General features: G+C 34.0%; 1 protein-coding gene across 3 annotated transcripts in view; it reads left to right on the top strand.

Moving 5' to 3' along the window:
* LOC119832579 (unconventional myosin-XVIIIa) overlaps window positions 1-20,644 on the top strand; it is a 140,626-nt gene that overhangs the window by 93,948 nt on the left and 26,034 nt on the right. For all 3 annotated transcript variants that reach the window (XM_038356253.1, XM_038356261.1, XM_038356269.1), the window contains 2 exons: window positions 16,558-16,706; window positions 17,366-17,489. In XM_038356253.1, the coding sequence (XP_038212181.1) occupies window positions 16,558-16,706; window positions 17,366-17,489 (273 nt within the window). The remainder of the gene's footprint in view (window positions 1-16,557; window positions 16,707-17,365; window positions 17,490-20,644) is intronic.

Below are 20,644 nucleotides of genomic sequence, written 5' to 3'. Positions count from 1 at the left end.
GAATATGTAAAGTGGCGTTGAGATTTACAGTCAATATTATGCGTGTTGTGGTGCATCTTCAAATTATTGGCCCATAATGCAAATGTAGGGTTCGAGACTGCATGGTTGAGACTCTATGCTTGGGTAAATTTTGCTTTTAACATATGTATTAACTGAATGCGCTTATATATCCTATGTGTTAAAGCAATTCACAGCACATTCAAGCATCGCAAGTGACGTGAATTTATGTTTAAATAATTGATGAGTTTTTGTTATCAAAATTACAAAAGGTTTATTATATTTAACTAAACTTTATTATATTCCGCAATTTATTTCGAAATAGCTCCCGGCCAAGTTTAACCAAGGACATAGTTGTAAAACTTACAAAGCAATGACTCCCATTTTCTCAATATAAATGAATAAATTTCCCACATCAATTGTAATATAAAAAATTCAATGATATAGTGCTATGAATAGTTACAAAACAGGATGTTATATATAAATGTGTGATACAAAACATGCATCTTTCATGTGGTAGCGGAACTAGCGGATCACGCGATGCTTTCTATCGCGGCGTCTAACTCCCTGGGCCCATCAATCCACATGGACACATATGTGTTAATATATTGTATTTGTATGAAAACAATCTTTGAGAGATTATAGCTTTATTTGGAGTGTTGTTTTCTTGACTTGTAGCGATAATTCCTTTTGTTTGAATTAAGAACAGGATGGATAAATTTGTCCTGGATTGGTCAAACTTCATACTATAAATGGATAATTACTATTGGTATTGATAAAGACGTTTGTAGTCACTTTTATTAATACACTAAAAACCTTTCAATTTATAAATTGTGTCAGTCTCGTAAGTATGTCAACAAATTGCTATAACGCCACGACAACACAGAACCTTGTTCCAATACAACTTACACTTGAACAGTATCTTCATTCGAAACTCGCGTCGCGCGCAGTTTGTCTCCCGCGTCATTATGTTATCTTCAATCGGGAAAAGCTTAACTGAACCATATGAAGTATTTGCGGAATCTTATACAGCTAACTTCTGGGAACGTGAGGCAGACAATAATAATAAGGCCTGAATAACAAGTGAGCATCGTGAACCAATAACAACGTTGTAAATATAAGCGGTAACGGCGACGCCACAGACGGCAGTACACTAGACGGTGCATGTATTAATATACACCAGCGTGAAAAAAAGTGCACAACGCAATTTTCCAACTTTTATAATGGCCTATCAGGGTGAAACTAGATTCTATAGCACCCCTGAATATTGACCACCTAAACTAGCTCTATACAAAATTTACTTTTGATATTATCAGCCTTTTCTGTTTGATATAGGACAACATTTCTTACGCAAAGTTTTGTTTATGTACCGCTAGGATGTATGTACATGACATAGTTGAGAAATTTAGGAGATAAAAAAAACATGAGATTTTTGGTATTATGCCATTCTTTTATATTGAAATACTGTACAAAAGTCCAAAATAAACATGATTTGCTGTAGATTAAGTGCTTTGTGCTTAATCTGAATCAAGAAATTGTCACGCCTGGTTGGTAATTTGCATTATCTAGTGCGTTATGTCTCTGGTCGTCGTCTATTCAATGGTAAGCGGTGAGAACGTCGCGTCTTGTATTTTTGTACTTTGTTTGAGAATGAGCGAGTTCCGTCGTGCCTTAAATGGCATTTAATATTTATATTGTGTTCGTTGCTATGGACTAATAAAAAAATTACTTGGCGCTTGAACAGAAAATTAAATAATGCGATATGCGTTTTTTGTGACTATTAAAAGACATTTTTTTTAAACTAGGTCTTTATAATGGAACCAAATGACAATAGTTTCCTAAAAAAAATCACGTCAATCTGTTGAAAATTTAAGGAGTTATGGAGCTTAATATAATATGAAGTATTTTCGAGAATAAATTAGAATAGACGTATGTACTATGTACCTACTTACTATAAAACGAATAGCACTTTGAAACTAAGAACACTAACTCGATGAATAATGACATTTAATTATAGTTATCTTTTCCACACAAATAAGATAACTATGTGCCAACAATTTAAGAAGAATCTTAGATTTTCACAAGCACCTAGCATCACTTTCGTTTAGTGAAAATCGTGAGAAAGCTTTGTCTTCGGAGATCAATAAGAAACATTGATTGGTGCGGAACTGGAGTTCAGTAATTATTAGGTGAGATAATAGGAACTGACAAAGGCTCGTACTTTGCGACGTGACGACTTAGAAAGGTGCTATGTAGGCGATTGAATTTGAGATAACACACGTTTGCTGAGATGAAAGTGCGTTTGGACGTTGGCGTCTCAGATGTCTTTATGCTGCTTAATAACTCTTGTATATTCGTTGGCTTCTTATGATATAAATGGTACATTGGATTTTGGCTGTCAAATGTTTAAAATTTTACCTTTTTACAGAACTTAACTAGTAACATTTATGTGTCATCATCATTTTCATCAGTCGTCGCCCTATCTTGGTGATATTTGGTCCTTAAAAGTAAATTGATAGATGTAGTAAGTGATTGTACGGGAACCGCAATATTTTTATGTCCTCATTCATTCATGTCGTTGGATATTTTTTAGCTAAAAAAATCAAATAAATATCTTGGAAATATAATGAGGTTTTATATAAAAAATATTTAAGCATAGTGCCAATACAAGGTATTGAGAATTTAGCTGTAATTTTGTGGTTGCCTCTAACGGAGTACGTAGTTCGTGCTTGTGTGGAACGCTCTGCTAGAGAACATCCTCATTAGCGGCATTCTCAGTCGCCTCGAGAAAATTAATGTATGATCACCTGCTTAAATAAATTGGCTATGTTTTTAAAAAGTAATTAATTTACTGTTTTAGAATTATTTAAATAAATATGGTTGGCATGGAGCGGCACTGGTTGTTATATCATGTCTTTTGTAGTCTGTAAAGGTTAAAGATCATATGGGAAAATTAATAACGTTTTTCCACTCTATCAAGCTAAATATTGTAGATATTGTATGCGGTTCGTTGACAGTTGCATTAGTGAATACAGATTTTTCTTGCCCTGACCGGAAATACATAAATTGCAATTTTGTTAGTTGGAATATTATAAATAGAAAAGTAACGAAAGTTACAATTTAGAAAGACACATTGACAATTTATTTCACACTCAGAATTGCAATTAACAAAACATTGTTTAAAAACCTGAAGCTTTACCATAAATAATTTTAATTTTTCCTACATTTAATAAACGCAATTACAAATTATGTTGCCACATTGCTTCGTGTGATTGCAAATTTCTTGTATTGTGCAATGCAATCTCCCTTCGTGCGTGCATCACATAATGTACGACCGTGTAAATAGACGATTAAAGAATATTAGTTACAAAACATTGTGTGCGAACGACATGCTATTTCCAGATCATTTGAGCGGTCGTTTGCAAGAATTACCCTTGAATGTTAAATTTGTTGATTTAACATTCAAGGGTAACTTTTTTTCTTTATGTCATAGCTGGCAGCTGAGGTGGTTCGCCTGTTGGTAAGCGATCACTACCGCCCATGAACATTCGTACAGGTAGTGCCTCTGCGAATGAGCTGTCCGCTTTATGGGGTAAGGGATAAGGAAATAATTGACGAGTGGAAATAAGGAATGGATTGGGAAGGGTGAGGAAAAGGAAACGGCGGAAACCTGCACCATACTTTTTGTATTGGAGTTTAAAACTGAAGGTGTTTGTCGTACTGATACTAGTCCTCTAAGACCATCTCTAATACTACGCAACAATGATCGCAACAGATTCGCTTAGCTGTGAGTGTACTTTTACGGTTAAAACGTAGGATTGAAATCCTAATAAAGCTTCGTTAACGTTCCCGACTTTGATTTATTGTATATTTTTAGTTCAGTTCAGTTCTTCAAGGAATCTTTAAAAACCAACATTAAATTATTGACATCTCATGCAGATGGTACTGTAATTATAACAATGTTAATCCAATTAGAGCGATTTCTCACTCAATCTAACCAAATTGGCCTATTCACGCCTCTGTTAATTAGTTAACTCTGTGTGGCCCTGCCAATGAGTAGTGTAATTTCTGTAAGAGCATTTAATTTCTGACTGTGTCATGTTCTGTAATAGTGGTGAAATTATGTGATTTTTCATGGAATACGTATGTATTTTTAGCATTTTTTATACGATTTGAGACGGAAATACATATAGGTAATGTAACCAATTGCATGAAAATGGATTAGAATTGCTTGTTATTTCATGGCATTATTTATTTAGTTGTAGAGTATCATTAGTAGAAAAAGTCTAAAGTAGTTATATTTGTATATTTTAATTATTTAAAACCGAGCACCTTTATTACGTTTTTATCTACAAATTTTAATGTATGTTTTGAATATTCATGACGCTGACAGACGCATAGATAGATAACTTTTTACGTAATAACGTTAGAAATAAAATGAGTTAACATTTTCGTATGAAATTTAAATTCTAATAAAATCGTTTTAGAGTTAGGTCACACTAGTCTTGTCTTTTGCTAAAATCAACATTAGGATAACCCGGTTAACATATTGTTTTACTGTGTGGCATAAAACTCAGTTTTCTTAGAAAGCCCATTGTTTATTTAACCCCTTTTTTTAATGTTTCAATTGATGGTTATAGGTTACGATTTAGGATTCTCGTTTAATATCTTGTCCCAAATACCCGTTTTAATATATCGTTTACGAAGTTAACTATTATATAATTTTGAAAATCGATTCTGAAAAAAATTTAATGATAAGAAAAGCTGTTATGGCTTTATCTAAACAGTGGAGTTATTGTTTTGTTAACTATGTACACAAACATTAAGCACTTGTTTCAAATGACATTGACTTTCTTGCGTCTGATATCGCGACGCGGTAGGTTGCGTTGCGCCGGCGCACATGCACGCCGTACGTCGTCACGCGCGCGCGCATCCACGCTCCGCGAACGCGACAGCCCGCGCGCCGGGCCCGCGACATGCCCGCAGTGAAAGTATTTAACATATTCGGTGGGCAGAAGCCAGCCGAGAAGCAGCCTTCCGCATCCCCCGCTAACGGGGCTCCTCAAAAGTTCTACAGGACCTTCTCAGTCGGTCCCGAAAACTCACCCGAGCACAAGGGCGGCAAAGTGACCGCGATTGCCGCCTGTCTCGAAAAGAGAATAAGTGAACCCACAAAACTGTCTAGTGATACCGCGCAAATAAAAAAATGTTCATCCAAGACTAATGTCAGTGAGACTGTGTTTGCTAAAACGGAATTTAAAACTCGCCATCACACGTATGAGAATGTAAATATTTCTGATAGGCGTACATTCTTAAAAAGCACATTGCTAGAAGAGACTAAAGGATATTCTTCGATTTATGAAAACATAACCATCGTTGGTAAGGAGCCTGAAACCGAAATTAAAGTTAAAACTGATAAAAATTCTGAATCGAAGCTTAATAAAGCGTTAGAATCGTTCGATAAAATATTATCAGAGTTTTCAACGAGTGCATCTTTAACACCTGAAATAAATTTAAATACTAATTCCAATTTCATTGTGCCTAAGCTACAGAAATCTAAAACTTGTAGCATAATTGAATCTCGTTGTATATTGAAGAAAACAAACTCTGCTCCTGAAGATAACAGGAAAACGCGCAATTTATCTCGAAATAATTCTATTGATAAAACTACTAGTTTGTGGAATCTAGACGATATGAAGGGGAAGGAACTCACCAGTCCACTCAAGCCTTTGTCGCTGCCACCAAATGAAAAAATAAGCTCAGATAAGTATGCTACATATAAAATTTCGTCGAAAACACCAACTCGTCCAAACTGTATAAAAACTGAAGATTTAAAAAAACTCGATGTCAAAACAAGAATTCTTAAAAAGACTTTTTCGAACCCACCGTCAACGCCTGTTCCGGTCGTTTCGAAAACAAAACCAGTCCCTAAAAAAACGGAGAAAAAAAGTCCCGAAATAAAGAAAATAAAATCCAAGACTCCTACCACGAACAATATAGAAAGCAGTCCAAAATCACGAATGCAAAAAGCGAAAAGCGTGTGGGAACTTGGGAATGAAACGGAAGTATCACCTGTATTAGAAAGGACAAAGTCATCCACTTCTATCGCGGGCTCTCCCAGTAAGATCCCGGTGATTAGGAGTCAAATGTCTCAAAATAAATTCAGTAGCACTAGAGCGCTATTTTCTCCCACTCCGGTTGATCTAAACAACTTAGACCAGGCCAGAGAGTGTGCTCAGAAAAAGAAATCAAGTGTCTTAAGAAAAACCACAGAAAAACCAGATTTAATCAAACAAACAAAGCAAAAGTCGCAACTCAATTTAAAGGCCGACGTGAAGCGACCAAATGATAAAACCAAAAAAGATGGCCTTGATAAAAAACAGTTGTCATCTCCAAAATCTTCAGTTAGAGATTATTCGGACGAAATCAACGCAATACGTGCTAAGCTTCAAGAAAAAAAAAATAACAATAAAAGAGACCTCGTAATAACAACCGACTGTAGGCGAAATGAAAATGAATCGGAAACCTATTTACCGCTGTCGCCTGTAAAGAACATAGTACAAAGACTGGAATTTAAAACGGCGTCAGAATCGAAAATTGAACCTGCCCAATTTATAAACTGTAAAGTAATCCCGCCAGTACATAAGGTTTTGTGCGTAGCTAACACTACTTTCCACAACCACTTGAGCACACTCGTCGGCCGTCAAATACGATGCGTCGAATCCTGTAATGATACAAAATTATGTTCTCAATATGAGAAACTGTCTATGCAGAAAGCCACAGATGAAAAAATATCAGATACCCATTCAGATTGTAGCGACGACTCCGGTCACGTTTCAAATGACGCCGTACACGACAGCGACGTTGCATATGATACTATTCGCGACTTGAGTCCCGTATCGAACGTTGATGAAGTAGACTGTAAAGTATTGAGTGGATCTGGACAATTCGGGAGCAGTTTGGTCGACGGCAATGTTTGTCCCGTGCGGCCGGCGAGGCGCGGGGAGCGCAACGAGGTCGTTAGCGGTACCCATGCCAGTGCTGACGCTCCGAAAGTGGAAGAACAGGTACGCGACACTGTTGTCGATAACAACAAATTACAGATGAATGTTTAGATCTCCTGTCAAACATTGCAGTTCTGACACGCCGCTAGATAGATTTAATACATCCATTTGGTAACACTTTGAACTGAACAAAAATTATGTTCTTTAAATTTGCCACTTCAACTAAAAGTAAAAACTAAGAAAACGTAATCTCACAATTTACTTTTATTACGTATACTTTATTAGCATGTTGATTTCTAGAATTTTATTCATAACAATACTAATAACAGGTAGCGAAGAACATTCTATAGCTAGTTATTATGCAAGCATTTGATGAATTTTCTAAGATATGCCTGCCTAATTAGCATTTGCCATTCAAAAGTAGACAATACATAGACGTGATAGGAATCGGTCAACGGGTATAAAACAAGTAACAGTGCTTTCACATATACATTATATACATTGACATCAATTGGCATAAATACCTGAATTCCCAACGTTACGTGTCAATATTAACGCTGCAATAAAAACAAATTTCAACATTACATTTCATTACATTTATAAATTGTTAGATAACAAGCCTGTTATGATGTTAGGCCAACGTGAGACACACTTATGAAAAATTCATAAATTTGCATTTAAACTTCATCTGTCAAAAGGCATTTGACTCACAATCGATACGAACGCAAACCGGCACAGCGCTTATGTAACTTCCTATCGGCATTCTTTCTGTCTTGAGATTTTAATTATCACGAAAGTCTTCAGTTATATAATGGAAGTAAGTTTAAGTTCCTTTTAAGATACACGGAGGAATCCGGTGTAAAGTGTCTTTCATAACACATGTCCACATGTCCCAACCCAACCTGGCGGTATATGTTACGTGCTCTACGTAAAAACCATTCGTCAAGTCAACTTTCATTCGTAATCGAATGCGGATTACAAGTTATTACGGCACGCTGGAATTTTACTATTGTTTAGATAACACAGACGGCCAAATATTAAACTTCTCACTTTCACTGGGATTTTGTGGCGCGTCTCCTGCGCTGTATGACGTCTACGATTTTTTTCGACAATTAGTGCTATGTTTGGTTTCCAAAAGTACAGCGTTGATTGAGAAATCAACCCAACAGATTTCTATTTCGAAAACAAATTGTTATTATATGCTGATCCATCCCTCAACGTGTTGTAGTGCAAATATAATGCCAGTCGCTTTCTGGTTTAACTTTCTTTCATTGTTATGCGATTGACTAACACCGTTACGTAGTTTAATACATAAATTACTGCGAACATCTCTCCATATTTGTAATATTGAGACGTCAAATACGAACAGTATATATATATCACACATGGTAATGCCAGTTGAGTGGTCATTATACTTAAATTTAATTTCCCAATTCGTCTTAAAACGAGGCAACCGTTTACGTTTAAGTGAACAATTGTTGTGTTTATTTATTTATAACACATTTTAAACTTTCTCGCATTAAGTTCAGTTGAAAATTACAAATTAATACATACTGTGAAGGTAATAACTTCGGAACACAGACGATACATAAATTAAGAGTATATGTTATACTTCACATAAATATACGTAGTTAAACTAAACGAGACTTAACATGTGTTAAGTGTATAAGAATTCTCTCTATTTCTAACAAACCATTCGCAATATCTCTCTATGAATGTACGCAATTTGTCTTATAATTGCTATCAATTACCTTCAGCGGCGTTTCACCGAGTTTAAAAACAATTCCTATCATCTCTGATACGGTTGCATACAAAATAACTTTCCCTAGATTATTTAATAGTTAATTTCGCTTCCCGTAACGGCGCGTACGATCAGTGCGTTCAATTCGCGCGGTCACGTACCTTGAATTGCTTTCGTACATAAATTGTGATCTCTCCACACCACATGCCCATCACGTAGAGCTTTCCCTGCTTGTGTCATATCCTTTCTTCGGATGTTTTCTTAATGATATCCATCCGTCGACGGGCTCGATTGAATGAAGAGGTGGATCGTTTATTGCTCATGGATAAAAAGTAAAGAATACAGGTTATAAGGTTTCTTGATATTTTACTTGTACACAAATTTATCCAGATGAGATTAGCATTTCGTTCGTGATTGTGTAACAGAACTTTCGTTTTTGTTAAGCATAAAGATATTATAGCATATTTATATGAATATTTTATTATAATATCAAACTTTTTCAAAAAATAAATGTGCTTATAAATGATGGTCTAAATATGTATGATAACGTGTTCAATGACGATGCTATTTCTTTACCTACTTCGAGTTTTTAAGAAAGCAATTAACATAATGTCATAATCGTTTAAATAATTACGCAATCGAAAGTTCTGCGTAATATATTACTGCTCTCTTATGATAATTTGGGTTCATTATCTGTGCACGGTGTTTCACTTTCATAATGACACCCAGCGTCTCTCACGTACGTTCCTAACAACTTTAAATTGCATACTTCACATTTCTAGCCTTTAGTTATCGTACATTAAAATTCGTAACTGTTAATTTTAATAGTTTGGTAACACGTAGAAGTGTTAAAGTAACTACTGGACATAAATCAAATCTTACTATACATATCGTGTAAATCAATTTTAAATTAGTTGGACGAGTAATCTAACTCTATCATAAGTATCTTTCGCCGATAGCAATGACATGTTTATCATATTAATCTATTAAACGTACGTTTCAACTTCAATAATATAATTTTAAGTGCACACACGAACTGGTTCTATTTATAAGGAACTTGCAAATCCAATTTCTTCACGATATATCAACAAGCCACCGTTTTCTAAGTCTAATAAGGCATTTATTAGAAACAGCTACAATTTGCGAACTCTCGCGCCTCGTCTTGGACAAATTGTTTGAGTAATTTACGAGATGATGTGAGTGTGTGCTGTTTATTCAGGGTTCACACATGACATTTCTTTTATTTGTAATGTATAACGGAAATTGTATTGTTATCATAAAAGAGTAGAAATGCGTAATAAATTAATAATAGGTAGTTCATTATTCTTCTTATTACCATACATTAAAGTGTTGCAAAAATTGTCTTGTTTATGTCGGCTGTTTTCTTTTCTCTGATAGTAACGAATCAATTGAACTATAAATAATTTATTACGATCGATTCATCGAGTTCCACTCCTTTCTACATGATAGCGGCAAGCATTAATCGGAGCCAATAAATCGAATAGATTCATATTAAGTTTATCGGATCCGTGTGAGCCCTGAGTAATGGAGGCAATCTCGGCTCTGCAGGTGGCTGATAATGACAGCCTGACCCAGCTGGCCGTCTCGCGATAATGGGCCCCGACACCCATTACGCTAGCCAATGAGCTGGTGGGCTATCGTGTATTATATTATGTAACAGAATAACAATGAAGAGAAATTGGTATATGCGGCATTTTGTACTAACTGTGATTTTGTATAAACCATTTCATCCTCATTATATATAAAATAAATATATAAAAGTAGCCTGCGTAGTCAAATACATAATACCGAGGTTTTCCGGGATAAAAACTATCCTATGTCTTTTCTAGGGTCTCAAACTAGCTTTGTACAAAATTTCACCTAAATCGATTCAGTGGTGGGCGTGAAGTAGAGACATACACATAGACAAAACTACCTTCGCATTTATAATATTAATAGGGTCGATTTTCATGGCCTTTCTTTTAAAGGAAAACCTAAAAGCAATTAGACAAACATGTGTAGCAATGTGAATTTAACAAGTGTAACTCGATACTTTTAGCTTTGAATGGTTGAAGTTGGATTTGTAAAGCTTGCTTGTATATGTCCAAGAAAGTGGACGTGTGAAAGTTTCACACTGGTTCATTCAGATGTCTCATCAGTATCAGGAAAATACATTCGCTTGTTTAAATCTGGATACTTGTTAAGGCAATGTTTAATATTGTTAAACGCAGAGTAAATTTTCATTTTGTATTATATTTGTTATGTAATTAGTACAATTATCGACTGAATTTTTTGTTTGTGAGGTGGTCATTTGAAGGCGCTTTAGTTTTTTCTTCAAAATAAGTGTCGTATGTCAAGCTCTTACACTATAGCGTTCTGTTTCTTGTAAAACAGTATTTAATTAACATCTCAGCTCTAATACGATGTTACATTTAATTTGCAATAGATTGAAGACAGTGTCGTTTGAAGGTTGTATCAATTACAACTACGAGACAGCGCGGTCATGCCACCTGCGTTTTGTTATAGCTACTATTTATTAGGTGATGTTGATGGATGTCTATCAAGTTCTACAGCGAAGCTCCTTTAGAGACTCTTCTCTTTTGGACTGCATGTTTTATTTGTATGACTTTGTTATTCGATAAATGGTAAAATTATATAATAAATAATAAAATTCTCTTGGTCCTATTTTAGAATTGGAGTTGTATAATCCTCCCCGGTAACCCTTTTTTTGTAGAAAAAAATAATAAAGTCTCCACTTGTAGGTTATCATAAAACAAAAACTGTTTCATAGCTTTGTATGAAACTTAACAATTACATATATGATACATATAAATATTAATAAAACATTAACTAAAGATATACTTGCTTATGCAGCGGCTTCGCCTATGACTAGCTAGGCTAGTGCCCAAAACGATAAGGTCAAAATTACGTACGATAGTTTGGAATGAAGCTTAGTTATCATTTTGCTATTTCATTTAATAGGACAGAAAAATAAATAATGAAGCAAAATGCAAACACGTATTTGTTTTTTGTTTTTTTGTTATCAGATTTTATTCGCAATACAAGTATATGTGATAAACATATAATATTCAGAAATTTTATACTAACGTATATATAACGTTGAGACAAAGCGGAGGTTAAAGTTCTTGTTTTTGTGGAAACGAACGTATGTATGTAAAAAGCCTTCGTTTTAAAGCAATTTTTTGTTCTTGAAGCATTGACCGTAACCTCTTATGAGGATTCATCGTTTGTCATTTTTAATTAAACTTCGAATCAGCTGTTTTAAATGGATTATTATTTGGCGAACAAGTGTGAGTCATATATTTTTCTTAGAGTCATATCAAAGTAATTTATTTCCAAATGAAGAACACACAGATATAAATTATATACTTTAGGCACAAAGCAGGAAAATGTTATAAAAATTTAAAAAGATTTTCTTTAATTACATGATGTTCATGCTATGTGTATATGGAGAGGATTGTATTTCGTACTGTAGGTACGTCTGTAGGTATCTGTAATTTGAAGAAGTAAGACAAAATCAAAATGGCTTTGTTTGACTCAAAAGCAATCTTTTGTTAAGTGTAATTATTTGGAAAACAATTAACAGCTTCTATAGTTTTTTACTTACAGCCATTCAAATATCAAATGAATGTCGGCTATTGTTCCACGCAATCAGAGAACATGTTGATACAACGATATAGCATCATTTAAACGAAGGTTTCCGATTACACGTCTATAATAATGCAGAAAACGGCATGATGCAAATCTCAATGCAATCTTGAAGTTATAGAAGTGTGTTAAGGCTTTTTTTGCGTGCACAATTTGTAAACATTGTTATCTTGATGTGTTGCTAATTGTTTGTTTGGAGTATTCTGTGTTGTTTTATGTATATGTCCTTGAATTTGAATTGTTTGAATTGCTTATTATTTCTTAAGAGTTTCGATAATACAAACATACAATTGATTTGTGTGATTTTGATTTTTTTTATAATAAAATTGTATTGTTACGACGCACAATATTATTGTCATTTCTATGTTATACCAATAGAGAATTGTTAATAGCAAGGATGTAGAGCATGCGCGATTATTGCTCTCACAACACATGACTATCGCGTTCCACTGTTTTAATAATATGAGTATTTACTGAGTACACTAGTGTGATACTCTTCTGGTCTAATTAATGAATAACCGTGTATTTATGGAACGGTTGATAGCTGGAGATCAAGGACAAGAACTTGAGATATGAATGTAGAGTGGCGTTTACAGTATTAAGAACTGATTACATTTGCCAAAATTGTTCATTTGTTTTTACACTACTGTAATTGACTTCGGTTAAATATGTTTCAGGCTATAGATATAACATATTCATTCTCATACACATTTACTCTTTAATCACCACATACGATGTAGTTAATATTACTATTGGATAATTTGATATATATTATTGGTTATTAATTCAATCTTCTATGCAATTATTCAATTGCTCTCGCTATATCAGCGAATAATATAATTATTTAGACATAATTGCTAAATTCGTTTCTTTCTCAACTTCATACCGGCGTGTGTTCATGAGGGAACATTTTGTTAGAACGTGAAGCTGATAATCATAGAAAATGCAGTGAAAGTCACGTTCTGTTGGCTAATTGATAGATGTTGCTAAACTAATTCAAAACAACATTTATTGCCCAGTAATTGGCGCCAGATCCGAGATAAAGTTCAATCGGTCAGCGGAACGGATATAAGTAACGTAAACATTGATATTAAATAAGTGTATCTTATTAATATCGTATGAAATAACTGTTTATTTATATCATTTGCATTCATAATCATGATTAAAACTATATAATTCAGAAACAGCTAAATCCTTGATTATAGCCTCCATTTACATGCTTTGCAATATTGAAAAATTTTGATGATATACCGTACTGTGTTGTGAAGATAAAATTTACAATTTGGACTGACAATTTTACTAAGCAATAAATTGGTAATTGTCCTTTGACTCTAATAACGCTGTCCACATTTGACTCATGACTTAATTTTAATGGATGCATCAGTAAATCAAACGAGAACTAAGTTATCTTTAATCATATGTAATTTGATCTGAAGTAAAGTGTTAAGACTCAGCTCGACATAACATAGATTGATATGCAATTTTTAAACGCATTAATTGTCTAGTAGCTAATATTAAAAAAACTCACTGACGTCCTTAGGTACTATATATACTACAGATTCTAAAATGGGATCAAATTTCTACATTTAATATCAAACTCTAAATTCATCACGCCAATGGATAAAAAACCCCGAAACTGTCAAATAATAAACCCAAATAAATTCGTCATCGTCTTTGAGAACTTTTAATAATACAAAGAAACGAATTAAAATATCTACGATGACCGGTAAACCTAGAGCAAATTAAATGCCTATAATACAATAAATAAACATGTGTTTCTTTATTCTAATTAGATCAACAATAACAATCACACGGTGCTAGATGATAGGTATTTCCTAAACCGAAAATTGCATTGTTTTCTCACGTACTGATAATAACCTAAATAATACAGGAATTAATTATTAAAAAATTGTAATTAGAACACGTTTATGTCGAAAGTGTATGTAAATATTTATGTGTAAAATGTAAAATAAAAATAAATGCTTATTGTAATCTTGTTTTTCAGCATAACATGGTTCTAAGAAAATTGTCTCATTATCATGAATGGGTTTATATTTGTAACAAAAGGGTGAATGATTACAAAGTTATGAATGGCGAGTTAACCATAAACTTAACGAATGAGGGTCGTAAATATAATCTAAACCAATAAATATATAATAATTCTTATTATAGTTAGATTAGTCACGAAGAGCTTGATAATCGTGTAATCGATGTTTTCACGTGTTAACGCACGTTTTTTGTTAATTCTAAAGAATTTTCTGTAGTATTTATAAACATATCGTGTATTAAAAAGTTACATAGCTTCAAAATAAATAAACATTGCTTTTAAAAATTAAACTTATTATATATATTTATTGTTATAATATATAGGATATTTATTGTTTAGATCTGCTTTAGCGCGTCCCCTTAAAGACAATATTTATAAATCAGTAATGTGAAGTAATTCTCATAACAAGGCAATTATCTATCTACGGTATAAAATAATATTTGTCTAAGTTATTACTGTTATAGAGCAGAGATCTAGCACGATACTCAGCTCGATTTACAACTCGTAGTAGCTGATGCCGTTAGTGGAATCAGCACGCAAACACATGAAGCATAACCAGTGTTATGCGTTTAATAATAGGCTCTAAGATACTGGTTAATACAGTATTGCTGGTATGTTTTTATCCGTTTGTGTCGAACCTGTTTACGGTATGAATACAAACCGTTTGTTACATTGTAAAATGTAGAAGAATAGTAATTGTTAGTAGCAGGACGTCTTAATTTAATATTATTGATGCCTATAAATAATTTTTAATGGATATGCTATGAGCAGTTTGTTCGACAGTTATATCGCTTGCAGTGACGTCATCAACCACATGTTCCTACGGCAGGGACACATAACTTTTTGAATATTCGGCTTTGGACATGGCGGTTTCCTTTATCGTTTTAAGCCGTGGTGATGTGAATGATATGCAGATAAATTGTAAAATCAATTAATCTTTCACGTTCGTCCGGTCTCGAACCCCCCCCCCACTAGATTGGAGTCAGAAGCCCTTTTTCTTATTCTCACCCATCCCACTTCATTCTTTCTTTCCATTTGTCAATGTTTTCCTTACCCTTTACCTCTTAAAAGCGGGTATCGCATTCACGGAGACCTTAGATCTGCGAATGTTCATGGGCGGTTGTGATCGTTTACCATTAGACGAACCACCAGCTCAGTTGACCGCTATGACATCAAAAAGGTCAACGGTAAGCCATTGAGCCATCACTGCTTCTTAAGAACAACAACATATATGAAAATTATAGAAATACAAGTTGATTTTGCCACTGAAAACTAGCATAAACCACAATTTCCGATCGCGATGACTGCATTATCAGTGTATTAGCGCTAAGTGGGACGAACTAAACGAGGCGACAATAGTTGTCAAATGTAACCGGAGTGGGTCACACTTAATGATCGTTACATGACCACTACATAGTAAAAGTTGAGGAAATACCTCGTCAACTGGTGGTTTGTTTAATTTGACCCAACTTCCAGTTAGATGCTTTGTTTGCATTTGTTCTCTTAGCTTCTTCGTATATTATTGTCTCTTACACTATTATGTTTGTCTCTAGGGTACATTCCATGAGCGTCTTTAAAGTTTATTTAACAAATTGTCTTAAACTAGTTTGTGTTTGGAACACTCCCAGTAAGCAAATAAATGCTTGTGTCAGGAAAAGTGTTCTAAATTGTTGTTATGAACCAAATAATAATAAATATTATAACAAAATTGAAGAGCGTAACTAAAAGTATACTTCTTCTGAAAAATGTCAATTACCAATCGAATTCTGTAACGTTCACTGAATTATAACTGTAACGTTAGTTTTGGTGAAAGTGAACGCGCTGTTTCACGGAGAAATAAAAATATATGACGTCACACCTACAGATCGCAATGAAGTGTTCGTTGTTTGCAATTGGAGTCAAATCAATATGATAATACATGTATTCAGTATGCAATAGTGAATTGGTTCAAGGACATTATATTTTACGATAAATCATTCGACCATAATTAGTGAGGTTTAATTTTAGTAGCACTAATTATGTTTCCAAAAATATATTTTCTCATATAGGTACTTACCTAGATAAATAAAATAAATGAATGCAAATTTGTATTGTCGCAGATCATGTTCCGTGGCGGCGTGGTGGGCGAGCTGGACGCGCGACGCGACGCAGCGCTGGCCCGCGTGCTCGTGCGCCTGCAGGCGCGCGCACGCGGTCTGCTCGCGCGCCGCCGGGCGCAGAAGCTGCGCACGCAGCATACGGCCGCTAGGTGAATTTCTTATTAACAATTTATAATACCTTTCGCGATCTGAATGTTTTCTTAGAATGCGCATACGTGTGTGTAAAGAAGAAATGTACACTTCACGTGGTGCGTTTGCTTATAGAAATTTTACCCTCTATTCGAGTTAGTTTTTGCTTTAATAATGAGCCTATGTTCCTCTTTTCAACTGACTTTGAAAAACTCACCGTTTTCTCATAACTTTTTACTGGGTGAATCGATTTTTATGATGCTGTGAATATTTGATAGCTGGTGCCATGGTTGGCATTTAAATTTGGTCTAGTTATAACAATTTGAAGGCGGTTTAGCTTTTTGATCAAAATATGATAACTGCATTTTAAGGGTACTTTTTGGTCACTTGGAAGTTATTTTAATAGCCTTTAACTCAACATCAACTTGTATGATTAGGAATTCATATAAAAATTAAAATATACTCTCTTAGTTTTCATTTAATTAATTCTTAAAAAATTTCTACCAATAATCTGAGCTAACAAGACGGCGAAATGTAGATTGAGTGAATAGACCCATGTAGGGTCTAAAGACGTGCTGGCGTTGTGATCTCTACCTGCAATTAATGTAACGTTCTGCATTTCATATATCGAAGCAAACATTTTATACCTACTATATATATTATATGTATTAACTCGCAGATGCGTCCAACGCAACGTGCGCGCGTTCCTGGCGGTCCGCGATTGGCCGTGGTGGCGCCTGCTCGTGCGCGTCACGCCGCTGCTCGCCGTGCACCGCACGGAGCACCGCCTGAAGCAAGCGCAGGTAATGTTCGTTCGGATATTTTCATCCGCGCTTATTTTACAAGTGTTTTTTTGTTATGAGAGTTCAAGCAAAGGAGCAGGTGGGTCGCTTGATGTTAAGTGGTCACCACCTCCCATAAACACTTGTGACGCTAGAGGTATTACAGTATTACAGGTGCTTTGAAGACATTTTAGTGATATACACTATTATCTTGAAGACCCCAATGTCTTAATTGTTCGGGAGCACCGTTTATGCGTGGTGCGTTTGACAACACTGCTCGTTACGAATAGTGGTTAATTAGTTATCATGTTTTTATCACCAATATAGCTCAAATAATACACTATTTACTATCACCAAAATAGTTCAAATAATGCGCTATTTATAAATATTATATAATACTACATATATTAAAGGATACACTATCATTCTAATCACTCAACTCTAACCCCTAAAAAATTGAAACAATTATTTTATTGCTTCATACATCTACCATTATCGCTACACTTGATAATATATAACCTCATGTCGAAAGAATGTATTTTATCTACAGTATGTGCAATACGCTGATTTGTGAATGGCATACGGGTGATTAATACAAACCATTAGCTATCGTTTCCTAATTGGAAAAAGAGGGTTTTTCCTCAATGAATATTTATGTACGAACTACACTACGAAATTCTTAATTCGCGACAGTGAAAGGTATATGGTAAATGAAATTATTTATTGGTAATGATGTGGACAATGAAAACACGCCATTTCATAAGTTTACAGGTGGAGAAATCGATTGTCGCAAATCGTAATGTTGTTTGATTTGCGTCGATCCATTAGCCGTTTAACATATTTGACGTTTCTGACACGAGCATAAATATGAAAGAATTTCTTCAACTTTTTTTTTACCTGTAAATTTTATAAATGATCTCATAGACAAAATGATGATGAACATGAGTAGTAAGCTGATATAATACAGGTATAGAAAGAAGGCTTGTATGCCTTGTATTGTTCTCAAAATTTTTAAATAAACATTAGTGCTATCCAATTACTGTCTGGTTTTGAAACTGATGTTGTTTTTAATGAATGAAACGCAGATTCCAATCAATTTTGAATTTAATGGTTTTTAGCAAATCTTAGTTACATCTTATACACTGAGGAGCAAGAGAGCAAGAGAGCGAGCGAACAAGTGAACGAACAAAAAATATTTCAGGCTAATACAGATAATTATTAATACAGACAATATAAACATTGCCATATAAAATAACAGAAACCAATGAGAAAAGATTAGAAATTCATTTATTAACAAAGCAATTAGGAATCACAATGTTTCGTTCACATTTATAGTTTTCCATTCAGTTCTTTTTAATAGTTCGTATATAACAAGTATATGTAGTTTCATAACCGTATCCATTCAGAAAGCTATTAAAAACAGTTCACCTCGAGAGGTTATCAACTATTTGACTTATATTAGCGTGTAACGAGTTGAGCGCTTCCTCCTCGGAGATTAGAGTCAGTGACCCGCGCACGATCGCCTTAATATGTGACTGTTGTAATTGAGTGGGCGTAATCATATAATTTCTCGTTCTAGATACAATGCAATAATGTTTAAATAGGATAATAGTATTGTTTAATACGATCGTAGGTGTGCTCAGTTTGAGAAAGGGAGCAAAGAAAATAATTACTTTTAATGTTATAGTGATACAGTTGGTTTATTTGTTGGGTTTTTAAAAAAGCACTGATAAACTACTTTACCTAAGAAAAATAGAAATATAGTTGAGTTTAGTCAGTAGGTTACAGCTTCTTGGAAGTATGAGTCTGACATGCTCAGCGCCCTTTTCTCGATCGCTAGGGGTATGCATAAATACATTCTCCGCCATGAAAAGTCTATGATCTATATGAGAGAAACCACTAAGAACTTAAAGGAATAATATTTTAAATGTGCCTTTAGATAAAATGTTCGTCATTTAATAGCTTCAATTTAGTTAATATTTCTTAAATACATTTTAAAAATAACAAATTTCTTGTTTTTTATCTATGTTTATAGCTAGCTCATCGAATTTATCGACCAATTTCATCACTTACGCAATATATGGTAATTGGTTAGTCGTTAGGATATTTTAATTATATATACAAAAAACATCGGGCATTTCATAAATTTGCTGGTCAAAACATTTTTAAATTATAAATTTTAATTCAACTACATCTGGTAGTATAGAAAATAGTAAAAGCAATTGCCTTATAAATCAAAAATCAATTAGAGAATAATATGAAGTCGATGCTTTGATTACTCTCAACTGTAAATTTTACATTTGCGATACAGTTGTAGTAATTCAATAAAATATATCAATGACACCGCCAGCTATATATCGATATAAAACTTTATATCTATGGGTATTATCATTTATCAAATGTTCGCAGTTAAACTATTATCAATTATTTACTGTGAATTGCCATCTAGCCCAGTCATTGACTTAAAAAATGGGTTTACTTGTACGGAAATTATAAAAATATCCGAATTTATAAATTTTCAGTTTCTCCGTTCGAAGTTTCACCTTTTTATCTAATCCGGATACGCCACCATATTGTAAAAATGGCGTCTTTGAGCCATTTATGAAAAAAATGTCTATGGACAAAATAAAGTAGAGAAAAATTTCCACAAATATACATTTAACATTTTCGTTTAATCTACACTTTCGGTGTACGAGCGATGCAAAGTGTTCCCTTATACGCATTTTCGTGAGTCTCTTACGTCTCTTTGAGGGAGAGTAAGCGAAGCGATGCTTTTAACATGGAGTCATCAAAATTATCACTATGTGTATACAATAATATATTGCTTCATTTCAACATTGACAACATTCTTTTATAATGAGTGAAATCAAACCATTAGCAAACATTAAGATTCACCAATCTGTTTACAGTGATATATGAATTTATGAATATTCAAAAGTTTATAAAAGTCTAATTTATGTAAATTGCGTTAATAGCAGAAATGACGTTGTTGTGCATAAAATGTTAATGGTCGTGATAAATATACAAATACTTATTGATATTCATGGTCCTATCTCAATTATTTTCTAAATAATTTTTCTTTACAATTTCTCATTGAATTTAGATCGAACAATTTCATGTGTACAGAAAGATATACTAAAACATGAATACATTAATAATCTATTATCTTTTTATAA

This window comes from Zerene cesonia, chromosome 2, assembly GCF_012273895.1.
Source record: "Zerene cesonia ecotype Mississippi chromosome 2, Zerene_cesonia_1.1, whole genome shotgun sequence".
In the NCBI taxonomy this organism is placed as follows: domain Eukaryota; kingdom Metazoa; phylum Arthropoda; class Insecta; order Lepidoptera; family Pieridae; genus Zerene; species Zerene cesonia.
Note: the sequence above shows the minus strand (reverse complement) of the source record. Positions and strands in the feature narration are given on the sequence as shown.